The 14,569-nt window shown below is 38.9% G+C and overlaps 1 protein-coding gene across 11 annotated transcripts; it reads right to left on the reverse strand.

Moving 5' to 3' along the window:
• Positions 1-11,273: 11,273 nt before the first annotated feature.
• LOC131023673 (uncharacterized) lies at positions 11,274-14,157 on the reverse strand. 11 transcript variants are annotated; one of them, XR_009101475.1, is made up of 7 exons: positions 13,574-14,152; positions 13,307-13,474; positions 13,112-13,181; positions 12,855-12,940; positions 12,430-12,575; positions 11,661-11,694; positions 11,274-11,561 (listed from the first exon to the last, which is right to left on the reverse strand). XR_009101475.1 is itself a non-coding variant. In XM_057953224.1 (6 exons), exons 2-6 carry the CDS (start codon positions 13,362-13,364, stop codon positions 11,468-11,470), a joined length of 342 nt encoding a protein of 113 aa, XP_057809207.1. In that variant the 5' UTR covers positions 13,365-13,474; positions 13,574-14,153; the 3' UTR covers positions 11,274-11,467. The 11 variants fall into 11 exon arrangements, 2 of the variants coding, with proteins under 2 accessions (XP_057809207.1, XP_057809206.1); XR_009101472.1 differs by having other exon boundaries at positions 12,855-12,967; XR_009101471.1 differs by having other exon boundaries at positions 12,430-12,565; positions 13,101-13,181.
• Positions 14,158-14,569: the final 412 nt, after the last annotated feature.

The raw sequence follows: 14,569 nt of genomic DNA on the forward strand, positions 1-14,569 counted from the left end.
CGCATTGTATACTAAAAGTTTGCTTTAGTATAAGTGGGAGATTGTTGGATTTGTATACTGGAAGCAAGAACGTTTTATGCTTGTATACAATGTTTCCTAAGTTCACTATCTAATCTCCTATCTGATTGTGTTCATGATTGCATATGTATGTTCTTTATCTCTATATAAGTAGATTATATGGTGTGTTGTAGATCACAGAAGACCATATAATTGGAATAACCTTAAGAGATATAATATGATCACAGCCGAAATAACTCTAGGACAAGTTATTGGTTTAGGCTGCAGTATAGATGGAAGTAGTTTGTCTTGGCTACTTGTCTATACTGGTACGTCATTACGTATTGATAGGACCACAGTTGAGATGTATTCTTCTATCTGACTTAAGTGAAGAATCAAGATCTCGGTGACTTATAAGATCTTAATACTAATAAGTATTCAGATATATATGTTAATTCGTATATCACTTTGACTTACTATGGGTGAAAGTTATATACTAACTCGAGTACTCTGTATCTTGGGTGATAGCGGTTAATATATGATATTTGATTATCTGTATTAGTACCCGTATCCGTTATAGGATAATGACATCCCCTTAAGGAGCTCAATAAGGTTTATTACGCTAAACCCTGCAGGTTGATTAAGTTCAGGCGTAATAATAAAGTTTGAGTGGTACTGCTTAAGGATTTATAAAGAGATTAATTAATTTAAGCTGTCAGAGCTCTAATTAATTAATGGATGTCGGATATTTTAAATACGGAGATTTAATAAGTCTAAATACAAGCCCCCGACTCATCACCGGCAATAAAGGGGTAAGTCAGTATCGGTTCTCTAGTGGAATGAACTGATATTTATAAATTAATTATGGTCTGGGCTGACCATAGATAAATTAATTTATTTGAGGCCCATCTTTATTCCTTGTATCTGGTCCCTGGACTGGCCCAAAGACTCCTAGCCCTAGTATAGAGAGAACACGCCTCCTACATTATTTCTGGCGCCTCCTACGTATTTAATTCTATTAAATACAGTTGTCAGCTCTCAGGAAAATAGACTGATAAAATATTAGGTTTTTGAGAGAGCTGTGGGGCGCAGGAAAAAAGGTGTGGAGCATTCTCTCTTGGGACTTTCATAGATCGTTGTCCATCCAACGGTGAAAGCTGAGCGGGATACAGTCGAGAAGATCAGAGCTGGAGTCAGTTTTTCGCACGAAACCATGTTCTGGCAGTCTCCGTAAAACGGCCATAACTTCCTCCACAGATCTCCGATTCAGACGAATCAGGCGGCCACGGAAAGCTCTTTCGAAGACGAAGAAGTCGTATTTCTGCACAAAATACGATTGGAGGTCGTTTGAGGGGTCAAACGGAACGTTGAAGTTGGCTGACCTGTTCAGCGACAGATTGACGAATTCTTCTGAATTCTTCAGGCATTTCTGAACTCCAACGTGCAGCTGTTAAATTCATAGGAGCATGTTAGGATTTAATCGTTGCATGATAAATTAATAATAACCAAGAAACGATCATCGGGCAAACGGAACGTTAATTCAATTTAATATTCCTTCACAACAGCCAGAGAAGACACAAGTAACCAATGACAGAGAAACTGATTCTGAAGAACTTCCTCTTAGAGGTTTCTTTCACTACTGTCTTGAAGGGTTCAACAAGAAGGCAAAGTTTGATGAACCTGCTGACATCAATGCTGCATTCTCCTCCTCAGCCACTGTCAATCAAACTGACCTTCTCAAAAACTTCGTGACACAACTGTCCGAACACTGTGTCACAACCCGTTTTCCCTCAGTCTTAGCCTCCCTGAATCCTGAAGAGTTCCAGGCTCTTGTCAGTTACTTCTTCTTCATCATCTTCGTCAAAACCCTGCCCAAATCTCAATACAAGGAGATTGATGAAGTTTTCACTGAAGGAGAATTGGAAGCATTGGAGAACAACATCTTTGAGAAATTCAGAGTCACCAATGTTTGGGATGTTATTCACGACTGGGCACCCAACTTCAGACTATACCTGACTTCCAGAGGTCTTCTCAAAGAAGATGATGCTGAGGACACTGAAGTCCACCATGAATCTCCACCGCATCAGACGGCTCCAGCCAATGCAAGAGATGAAGAAACACCAGCTGAAGAGCAAAGATCTGCAAGACCTTGCACTGATGAAAATTTTGAAATGTTGATAGAAAGGCTGATCATTCAAGAAGAAGCAACTTATGAGCTGAAGGTCAAAATAGCTTTCCTTGAATCAACAGTCGCACATCTTCAACAGCAACTGGAAATTCAGAACAAGTACAGTGGTGTTCCTGCATCTAATGAAGAAGACAAACGAGAAGAAGACAAGAAAGGGAAAGGGAAGATGACTGAAGAACCAAAAAGAAGTCCTCCAAGGAAGCCAAGCAAACAACTCCGCATCAACTAAGGACTAAGGAAGATCAAGGAATGTCATCTTATCAGAAACTCTTTATTTTGTATATGATGTTCTTAGATTGTCTTAGTTCATTCTTCCTTGTTATGTTCTTCTGCACAAATGTTTGATACATTGTCGTTTACTGATTTCAAGCTGATTTATGTTTATCCAGTCTTTGTTCTCCTTGCCTAAATTTACTTGAGTTGATTATGGATTATCTAATTTAGGGGGAACTCTGTTTAAGCTTATTCAGTACTTGACTGTTGTCCTGACTGATTGTTGGGAACTTGTTTGTATTCACTTTTTGTTTTGACTATTAAAGAAAATAGGGCCTATAAGCGATAATGATTAACTGACGACATTGCGTTTTGCATTGGACTTTCAAATTCTGAAAACCCTTTTTATGCATATCTTTTCAAATCATTGCATGCTTTGTACGCCGCCTATTTTCAGTAAGAGATCATGCCAAATATTCTATATATGTTTCTATATCTCTTATTTCAAGGCACTCATCTGACGGGCATTAATTACAGACGTCAAAATTCATTAAAACTGATTTGGCGCGCAGATTTCAAACCGCCCATGTCTTTTCGATTGCCCTAGGAAACTGTTCATCTCCCACGATCACAATTTCTCCATTACGACCACTACTCAATCTTCCATCACTCTTGCATTCTCTCTAACTTTCAAAATCCACAGCACTATACTGTGAGATCCTTTCCTGTAAAATTTTCTTCACAGATTTCTTTTTCAAAATGGCCAAGACCAACATGAAGAAAAATGACAACAAGAAGGAGGCATCGAGAGAGAAAGAAGTTAGATATGAGCAGACGGTGCACAAAGAATCCTTCAAAAAGAAGCTGGAATATGCAATGGTCTCAGAAATTCTTCACCGACACGGTTGGACAAAGTTTATCACCAGCGAACCGAAGTATCTACTCGACGACGCTGTCAGAGAATTCTACAGGAATCTCGAATTCAACGATTCCGAAGAACTGATCTCAAAAGTTAGTATCATCGACGGGCCAAACTGCATCGAAGAAACTCTCAACGTCTCCAAAATTTTCAGAAAACTGTTCAATCTCCCGAACAGTGGATCTTCCCTCTCCAGACTGACTGATAAGGACGCAAATCAAACTCTCAAGCCTGCAATGAAGGATGAATCCGAATCAACGGAGAGTCAAGTTACTCTTTCCCATCTTCATCCGGAGTTTGCCATGGTGGGCAAAATTATCCAGAAGTGCTGGATAGGTGCAACCGGAACTCCCGACAAAGCTTCTCAACCACAGAAGAATGTCATGGCAGCTCTCATGGAGAATGAATCCTACAACTGGGAAGAAGCTTATCTGAAGCTTCTCTTCAATGAAGCTCACAACACGAGGCCGGTGACGATGGTTTGACAAGGGAACAGGGTCTCACAAATCATCATAGTAGGAACAAAGAAGCACAAGTTTGTGCGATGGCCAAAGATGATCGAATTGACAGATAGTCTTCGTCTCTTCAAACTGGCAAGAAGAGATCTCAAACCTTCTCCGAAGACGAAGGTAATTGATATCTCATCTCCACGATCATCTGACTCTGATGATACACCTGACTCACCGCCATCAAATTCTCTTGCTCACACAAATGTGCCACGCCGAGTTCGTACCAATCTCCCTAAAAGACCCTCCAAAAGACCTACTGAGATGCTTTGGAAAATATCTCCAAAATCCAAAGGCAAAGCAGTTTTGGAAACTGTCCCAGAATTGGTGCTGAGGAAGCAGGAAGCAGTTGAACTTTAGACCGAAGCTCAACAAAGTGCTACAAATCACCTCCGACGTATAATTGGTGATGTTGATATGTCATCAAAAGTCTACCAGAACCTTCATAGACTTCTTACGTATACCTTTCTGAAGACGGCGCCATGCCCAAGAATCAGCAGTCTTCATAGCCCTGAAGCCGAAGATTCGTTCGAGATGGAAGAGGCTTCCCTAATTAGCCTCTTTCAAATTGAAAATGTTTGGGATGTAATTCATGACTTTGACAAATTTGCCATGAATTACTTATTTTCTTCCAAACAATTCAGATGTATCATGTCACTCAACGACGAAGCTGGAACGCCAAAAATGCCTGAAGAGCCTCTCATCTTAGAACAAGTAACTGATGCTCTCAGCTCTCCAGTTGATGACACTGATCAACCGGCAGAATCAATTGATGATCCTGCTGCTGCTGAACAACCAATGACTGATTCAATCAGTCAACCGGATTTGCCATCTACGCCTCCAACAAATCCTGCTGAAGCAGACCAGACTTGCATCCCTGAAGCTGTTGCTACTTTACCAGTAGAAGAACAGAGATCAGCTGACAATGCTGATCGCCCAATGTCTGAAAAACGAGTCGAAGAAATCCCCAAGTCTCCTCCGCCTTCAACGACACCACTCTTGAACACTGATAAGCCTACTCCACCTGAAGGCCAGAACATCAGTCAAGAGCAATCAATTCCTCAGCCTTTTGCTGAAGAAAGAACAGAACGTCCTACTCCAACCAGCCAAGCCGAGGCATCCACATCCAAAGCCAATGAAGATCATCAGCAAGTGCAGAATTCTCCTGCCGACTCAGACATCCCAATAGAACACGTAGAGCTTCCTCGCGCAGAAGGACCAGTTCTATTTGACTCAGATTCTGAAACTGATGAGCTTCTTACTGTCTGGAAGCACAATCGGCCACACAGAAATCTACTACGGATCTCTGATGATGCTGAAAAACTGATGGATGTTCTGCTTGAGCAGATTGCTGATCAACGGCTTGAAATCGACTTACTCCAACATGAGCTCGAACGACAGAATATTTATGGAGAGAAGTTCGTGAAGAAGCTTAAAGAAGTCGAGAAATAGACAACTGAAGACATGATCTATCATGCCGATTTGATAGGTAAGCTCCAACAGCGGATGGATACAGAAGAAAAAGCTCTGCTCACGTACAAGTTGGAGATGCTTGATCCAAAACAAGGTCTTCCCAAAATCAAGAAGGATCACGAGGAATTATTCACACTCTTCCTGGAATCAGAAATTCAAAGGAAGACACAATATCTTGAGCTGACTGAGAAGATCCGGGAAATGGAAATTGACTTCCTGAAGACGTTCATGCCAAGAACAGAAGTCAACCTCCTCATCACAAAGACTGTAGAACCTTTTCTGCAATGACTAGCGCAGGTGGAAAGGCAAATCCAATTACCTCAAGAGTCCCCTGACTCTGCCCTCCTTCAAAAAATGTTCAATGATCTTCAAGAGCTGAAAGGCCGACTTCCTCCCGATGATGCCAAAAAGGGGAAAGAGGATATAATAAAGCGCATCCGAAGGGAAGAGGAAATGATCCCCTCTGTCTTTAATAGGGTTGAAGCTGAAGAGATCATAGCAAAGGTTGCTCTTTCTTTTGCCTCAGTCGAAGCTAACAGAAAGAGAAGCAGAGAAAGCTCCTCAAATGAGCCAGAACAGAAGAAGAAGAAAATCGACTTCATATCAACTCTAAAGGAAGGTCAGAAGCTCGAACACTATCTTAAGAATGGACTGATTGTATCATATTTGGAGAAGTTTGAGCGACCAGACAAATGGATACCGTCAGAGTTGAATGACTGGTGGGAGAAAACTAAGGAATGCTACACCAAATGGATGGTTTTTGCAAACGTCCAAGGTGAAGGGGAATACAGGAATGAAGTCTGGAAGTATTTTCTGTTGCAACTGAAAGAACGAGAAAAGGTTCTTAAAATGCAAGACGCTCAGAGAATATATGGAAAAAAGATTCCTGACCCTCAGAAGAAAATTGTGACTCCACCAAGGATCAAGAATGGAGTCGACAGAGAAAGGATCAAGAAAGAAGTCAGAGTCGTATGCAAGATTAGGAATATTCATCCAGACTCCAGGGACGGCAGACAGATTTGGGAAGCAGTTTTCAATCTCTACAATCAGAAACCGTGAATCGTTTGGATGTCCTCTGTATTGTTCTTTTCCATTTTCAAGATGTAACTTAGACTGATGGCTTATCAGACACTTTGTCCAGGCTCTGATTATGGTTTTTCTGTCTTCTCCTTGTTCTGTTTTAGAACTGTTTTCGTTCTTAACTCTAAGTACAAGTTTTTAGGTTCTATTGTTAAGGGGGAACTGTTTTCACCCCATGTTTAGAACTTGTACTGTGAGTTCAGTATTTTTGCTGTCTAGAACTGCTGTGTGGTTTTGGCATCATCAAAAAGGGGAAAATTGTTGGGAACCTTGTTGAATATCCTAACCCTTGTTTTGATGATACCAAAAATCATAGGACTTAACTGTAATAGACTAGAATTGTTTTGAACTCAAGTGTTAGAGTTCGTTTCTAGTTTAGTGTGCGGTGTCAAAGACAGAAGACTGAAGACTGAAGAACGAAGGACTGAAGACTGAAGACTGCAGATCCCAACTGAAGTATTAGTTGAAGAATCAGTTGAAGACTGATTACTTAATGCGCTCAAAGGACTGATACTAAAGTCAAGTATCAGTTGAATATTCCTCCTCGGACTGATCTTCCAACGTTCAGAGGAAGCCACGTACTCACAAAGTACAGCCGCATTAAATGCAGAGATCTCAGGATCTTATCTCTGCAGAGGTCATTCCTATCTGGTGGTTACTTTTCAGAGACGTCACATCTCCTGTCCATCAAAGAGAGCCGTTTCCACCCAGACAAGGAACCTCGAAGATTGAAGCCTCAGCCCAAATTCGAATTGCTCTCCAACGGAAGAAATCTTGAGGATGATTTACGCCAACGGATCTATTCAAGAGTTCTCCTACAAATAGCGCTCGAGGATCACTTCAACCTTCACCGATTCAACAACATAAGCTGAAGCTCTGCCGAAATTGCTACTCAGCCTTAAGCTTAAACTCCTCATAGCTTGAATCGAAGAAGAGAATTCCAAAGCCAAAATCAGTCACTGCTGATTACATACATTCTCTTAGACCCTAGGCATATATCTGTTTACCCAGAAGCCAAAGGTCAAACTTGCTTCAAAGAACTTGTTCTTTGTAAGTATAGTCGGCACTCGTTCAAACCTCCCCCCCATAAGAGTGTTTTGAGTGATTCGGAGGTCAGAAGGGTTTTCTGACTTTGAGAGTCTTAGCACAGGTTGTGTTAAGCAAGGGAAATCCTACGCGAGTGAAGCACGGGTACTGGAGAAGGGTTTTCTTCAGTGTACGGTTGTGTGCACCCGGCAAGCACACGGTTCGATTTGCAGTGCACCTGTTAAGCACTTGCGGAGTGGATTGTTGGTCTGATCAACCAACCGTGGATGTAGGAAAGGGTTTTTTCGAACCACGTAAAAGTCTCTGTGTTGTTTACAGCTTTCAGTTTTACATTCTTACTTGTGTTATTCCAATTGATAAAACTGAATACTGACTAACTGCAAAGAGAAACCTTAACCAACAACTTGCTCCACCGAGGCTATTTCGAAACTAAGTTTAATTTCCGCTGCTTATGATATAAGTCTGACTGATCTATCTTTCGATAGTCAGGAAAAGTGTTATCATCTCTGTTTTAGCAAACACGACTGAAGCTCTTACTTGCATCAGTTAAGTTCCAGCAACTTAACTGATAACTCCTTACTGAAGAGCTTTCAGTATCAGTCGTCAACCCTGTTTGGTCAAAACTGATTTCAGTAAAACAGGCGTCTTTGTTTGCATGAAAAGTTTCGTTTTGATCTCTGACTGAGATCCCTCTGATTGAGGTCGGTTGATTAGTTTGAAAATAGCCTATAGGTGTATTCCCCCCCCCCCCAATACACCTATTCGAGACCCTCGGCCCAGTTGTTTAAAACCAGTTTAAAGAAAAAGGGGCATTAACTTCATTGAGTGCATTAGTACTCAGCCCAAAGTTTTTAAATCCTTTTAGGTTAATGGAGCCGGGCGCAGCAGGGGCTAGGTGGTGGTGGTGGTCTGGAGCTGTCAGTAAGGTTTCTCGATGAAATTTATTTCTCATAACCTCGTTCACCAAACATTTCATTTTGTTGGTTATGCCCTGCGTGGCAATTATGAACTTGTTTACTGCTTTCCCTAAACAACTGAACAATCGAGTTGCTTTCGGGCACTCGGACAACGTGATAATAAACTCTCTGGACTTGACCGGAGTCCTCATACTTTATGTCAAGTCGGGTTTCCTTTGAGCAGAACGATTAAAGAATAGATTCATTAATTTTGCTAATTAACCAAGTTTTTCAATCAAAATAGTTAAGTTATTTACTTCCACTAAATAACCTTGATAATTACCCCAAGTTCAGCGTGGCAGGCCCCAAGATAAGTCGGGCCGTCACAACCTCCAACTCCACCCAAGATAAGTCGGGCCGTCACAACCTAAAACACCTCTAGATTGACTTGCGATAGGACAAGGACACTCTAGCAATGGTAAGTTGACCCAATGTCGTCTCTTAAGGAAGATCTTAAAGGGCTTCTAATTGTATCACGAGAAAGCAGTAAAGAACGGATTGAAAGCAGTAAAATTAACTAAAGCTTGGGAATTAAAACTTAACTAGAAACTTAAACTTAAGAATTATCTAGGCGAAAAAGAATTATTAACTAATGCTTGTAAATTAAACTTAACTTATAACTTAATCTAAAAAGTAACTAGGCAGAAAAGAATTAAACTAATGCTTGTGCGAAAATTAACCATTAATACCCTAGGCAGAATTAAGAGCGTAAAGTAAAAGAATTAACTAGGCGAGTTGAATTTAAATAACTTTAATTAAAAGCTTCTAATTGATCACTATTTTTCTTAACAACAATAACTGCAACTAACACAAGTATTTGTAGTAAGCAACAAGTAATTGAGTATCGTATCCTCAGGGACTGACACAACGAAACAACTCTAGTTATCTCCTAAACAGACTATAACAGTAGACAGGCAACATAAATTAGGAAGGTTTGATTATCACTAAACTCAAATAGCAACAAAGAAAATAAGATAAAAACTCAAATAATAAAAGACTCTAACCCTAGGGATGTATTTTTACTAATTAATTACATGCATTTAATCTATTGATTCAATTACCAATTTAATCCAACCCTGATGAAATATCACTATATTATTCACAAGCTTCTCTAACGAACACCTATGAACGTAGATTAATTTACCCCTTTTCACATTCAAGATTCCAAGGAATAAATTAACTCAAAATAGCACACAAAGAATAGCTTCCTATAGCTTCACCTGTCGCATTCAAGACTCAAGGCTAACACTATATCATGTATTCCTAAATCGGCTGAACAATTATCGCATTCAAGACTCAAACTGAACAACTAAACATGTAAATTATTGATAAGGTAATTCACAAGAAAACAGGCACCAGGAATCATGAATCACAAGTTGGAGGGCAAATTGATATCAATAAATCATACATACATAATTAATCAGCTATATACAAACCCTAGGTTCAGATTAACGAACTAGCCAAACATCGTAAAATAAAGCATAAACATAGTAAATAAGAGAACAATTGTAAAAACTAAATTATATAAAACCGTAGTAAATGAATGTAATAGCTTGAATCTTCAGTCTTGCAGAAATCAAAATCCAGTGCTCTAAAAATTGGAAAGCAATAAAAACTAAAGTTATGGAACTGAAAAATAAAATCTGGGAACCCTAGATAGGTCAAAAGAAGACCTATTTATAGTCTTAAGGTAAAACACAGAGTTCTAAATCGAAAATAACATCGAAAAATGGAAAAAACACGGACAACCTAAAATACGTGGACAAAACGACGGCCTGTTCGGCGGTCGCCGATCAGGTCGCCGAATTTGCCTTAAAATCCGCCCAAAATTCGGCGGTCGAATTTTCTCCATCAAGCATAAAAATCATCCAGGGCTATCGGCGACCTATTCGGCGATCGCCGAGTTGGTCGCCGTTTTTGTTCTTCAAACGGCCATAATTCGGCGGTCAACTCCTTTGATCGCCGATTTGCCTCCTGCTCGTCCCGACCTCAAAATCTTCGTCTTTTCTCGATTTTTGGGCTCGATTATCTCAAAACTCTTCTCTTAATCACGTTCCTTACCGTCCATGCTCCAATAACACTCATTCCTGCATCATAACAGCCAAAACTACACTCGACCGTGAAATCATGAAATACTATCCAATAAACTCCAAACAATAATAAAACGGGCGTAAAATCGACTTAAACCGCAGAATATAAACCATAAAAGCCATGCAAAATGAGTGTTTATCACTCATCTAACTAGGTAGAAATGAAATTGCATAATTAAAAGTAAAGCATAATTAAAGTAGAAGCGAGGAATCAACGTAAATAAAATCACTACTAGAAAAACTGCTCATAGATAATGGATTTTTTCCGTTATCTATGAGCAAAAAAACTGTTGTGTATAGTGGTGTTATCTATGATATATGTCATACACAACGGTTTAAAAACCGTTATCTATGAAGAGAAAAGATAACAGTACAACCGCACATACATCACGGTTATGAAACTGTTATCTATATTGATTATACATAACGGTTTTCTACTGTTATGTATTATAATTTATCCGTTATGTATTCTATAATATTTTTTTTTTCATATTATAGTTAACAGTTTTTTATATTTTTTATAACGGTTTAAACCGTTATCTTTGTAAGAAAAAGATACGGTTTTTCACTGTTATGTATTAGAATTTATCTGTTATGTATTATATAATATTTCTTTTTTCCCATATTATAGTTAACAGTTTTTTATACTTTTTATAACGGTTTAAATCGTTATCTTTGTAAGACATAGATAACAGTTTTGCATGTCTTAGATGACAGTTTTCCGCATATTTTTTATTTATTCTCAATTTTTCCTTTTATTTATATCTAAAAATTAATAAAAAAAATTCAAATAATAAAATAACATTGACAATATAATATTAGCATATATAACATAGTATCCAACACAAGTTGCCTGTTAATACATGTTTTACTACATGCACAACAAAATACTACAAAAAATTACTTCCTCAAAACGGGAACCGATCATATGCACCTATACATCATATGCACCTGCGTATAGAGATTGAAATATAAGATTTGAAACGACGTTCTCTGCTTTAGCCTTCCATCTCATAACTCAGTTTTTGGCTGCATTCTCGATTGAAAAACAGTGCATCGACTCCCATCAACTTGATCCGCCAAGAACTAGTACTATTGGGAAAAAAATTATAAAGGATTATAGAAATATATCCACAAAATATCAAATCAATTAATTCTTAAAAATTATAGATTTAGAATTGATACAAGTACCTTGAAAACTTCAGTGTCATCCACATATGAGATACTAATTAGATACCAGGGAAAAGAAAAGGTCAGTTAGAACATATTCAATTCTCTATTTGTGTTTTCATAAAAGAAAGCAAAAGGCTTGATGATTAATCAGGATCAAGTACCAGCTGAACAGAAAGAAATATTATGACTAGTTGAACAGAACACAAAAAATTTACAATTCAAATGACTAATCCTACTCACCAGCAATTCAACAAACAAATTTATTCCTAGGAATGGTGAGAAAGTCGAAAACACCAACCAAGCAAAAGTTAGTCTACATAATTTACATGCAAAAACTCCTAAATTGCCTTATGAAGAACCACACTTGATAAAGTTGGATGATGCAGCCATTTGTTATTATTAAGAAATCAAAATATCAACGAGGCATATAGGGAAAAAAAACATACATGCTAAGAAGATGCTAAGAAGTAATGCTTTTTTCATTATGATCAGCAATAAAACATTAACAGTTACGACAAAGGAATTGTGTCTGCTACAACCCATAGGAAAGAGCTGATTCTCAATCTGGTGCATGCGGTTTCATACAATATTGTGAAGCATATAATCAAAACTTTCCAGTGAAGTATGGACAAGGAAATTACAAAGATTAGAAAATCCCAAGCAACATATATATATATATATATATATCATAGTACAAATACTTAAGAATATTACTTAACCATATTAGACTTTCTGAACCAAAATTTATTAAAAATAGATGAGAGAAAAACCAAATCAGAATTCTCACTGTGTATGAAGATGAAATCTTTAACGTGTTTCATATCAAGATCTCGTAACCCAACAATATACGACGATTCAATTCGGGATGCACCAGCTGCCCTGAAAGTACTGTCCTCTGCAGGTGCAGCTAATCCAGAGCTAGCCTAACATCATCTTTCACAATTGTATTCATAAGAAAAAGACCAATATAAATAGTTACTACTTGAAATACATGGAACTGGAAGAGAATAAGTAAAATAGCACCAAACTGCATTCTCATAATAAGTGTAAGTTAAATATAGAAGAGCACTTCTGTAGAACTCAACAAATTTTTGACGAGCTTTATACTATTGTGATGAAATCCAATAGTAGCTAGTAAACACTGATGGATCAAGATATGATATGGCAGCATATTTCTTAGAATACTGCTGAGAAACTATGAATGATACTTACATTCTTGCAAATACAAATACGACGAGTAGTTGGGTCCTCTCTCTGGCATTTTTTGGCTAAGGCACGATCTGGCGCGGCGGCAGCTTCTAAAACCAAACTATTAGACACAAGCTCTTGCATATGTAATCAAATAATTTCTCAAAGTTAGATTTTATAAAAACTAAATCAAAATTGAAGCTAAATATTGAAATTCGCTAAAAATTTCGGAGGAAGAAGTTGGATGGAAGATTGTTTCTTTTTTCATACAAATCGTTTACTTGTTCCTCTTCTTCTTCTTCGACATCCTCGGCATCCCATAAGAATCGAGTATACGAAGCCAGAACATAGCTGCGCCATCACATAAAAGACAAATAAGCTTCAACACCACAATCTAAACATGAACTGATGATGCATAATTCTCATTCGTTGCAAAGTATTGATAGCTTAATAGAAGAAGCAAGAAGGGTTCTGACCAGTCATTGGGGTGAGTTTTGACAGCTTGATGAAAATAGGCCTCAGCTCGAGTAGCATCTCTTTGCGTCTGCCATATTAGATCAGCGCATAGTGATAGCACATTACCATCACTTGGATTCGCCAAAATCGCCCTCTCACAATACTCCTCTGCCTTTGCCAAATCTCCCCTAACCAACACATCAAACAATTCCAATTTCAAATTTCAACCCTACTTGAAATAAAATACTAAGATACAATACATGCCTCAATTAGCACAAGGAACTGACCTCCTTCAAGAATCTAGCATAATTCCCGAGCAGAAGAGCATTGCCGGGATTAGCTTGTATCATCATCTCATAGTAGACGTCAGTGCTCTCACGCCTGGGCCAGCTTCCCGGATCCTGGGAACCCGACCCGTCATCTGACCCCCTCCCACCCCCGCAAACACCCCCGCCGCCGCAGCCTCCAACACCACCGCCCACCACCAGCGTCTGCGGCGCCGTCTCCCTCTCCTGCTGGAGAGAAGCTAGGGCTCGACTTTTTCCCTTCAATTGCGCGCTTTCAGTGAGGGATTAGAGAGGAAAACCGAGATGAAGAGAAAAAGAGGGAAAGAACAGTCGCCAGATTTTACAGAAGCGACGCCGGAGTTTCAGATAAGGATACATCAGCGGCGGCGGCGGCTCGGACCGCTGCTGTTCGCGGAAGAGAAAGGGATAGAGGGCCTCAGCGGAGAGGACGGCGGCGCGAACAGCTACGCGGCGGCGAGGACGGTGGAGAATGGCGGCGATGAAGGGAGTAAGGCGGTGGAAGAGAGAGAACGGTGAGAGAAAGAGAGTGGGTTGGCTAGGGTGTATTAGGAAATTAGGGTTTTAATTTTTTATAATGTTATTAAAATTAAAAATAAATACTATAAAAGTAATACATAACAGTATTGAGGCGCTCATATATAACGGTTAAAGCAATCGTTATAAAAATATGGTCATAGATTACAGTCAGCTTAACAGTTTTTAATACCGTTATGTATGCAACTAATAGATAACGCAAAAACATAACGAATTTGTTCAAACCGTTATCTATGCATATAGGCAACACTACATAGATAACGGATTTTTCCAAGACCGTTATCTATTCCTAAAAGTGCGCTCATACATAACGGTTTTTGAAAAAATTCGTTATCTATGCACTATTATGTATGTAAACTTTTGTAGTAGTGAATAAATACCGAAATCATCGAGAAGCAAATCTGTCACTTGATTACAACTCAAACGAAGAACTAACTAAAA

The sequence above is a fragment of the Salvia miltiorrhiza genome, chromosome 4 (assembly GCF_028751815.1).
Source record: "Salvia miltiorrhiza cultivar Shanhuang (shh) chromosome 4, IMPLAD_Smil_shh, whole genome shotgun sequence".
Lineage (NCBI taxonomy): Eukaryota > Viridiplantae > Streptophyta > Magnoliopsida > Lamiales > Lamiaceae > Salvia > Salvia miltiorrhiza.

Coding starts and splice junctions, on each gene's coding strand:
- LOC131023673 (XM_057953223.1), bottom strand. CDS start 13,639: ATGATGATACAAGCTAATCCCGGCAATGCTCTTCTGCTCGGGAATTAT. Junction 13,478..13,571: donor GCTAGATTCTTGAAGGAGGT/CAGTTCCTTGTG, acceptor TGATGTGTTGGT/TAGGGGAGATTTGGCAAAGG. Junction 12,941..13,100: donor GAGGAACAAGTAAACGATTT/GTATGAAAAAAG, acceptor GTTTGGTTTTAG/AAGCTGCCGCCGCGCCAGAT.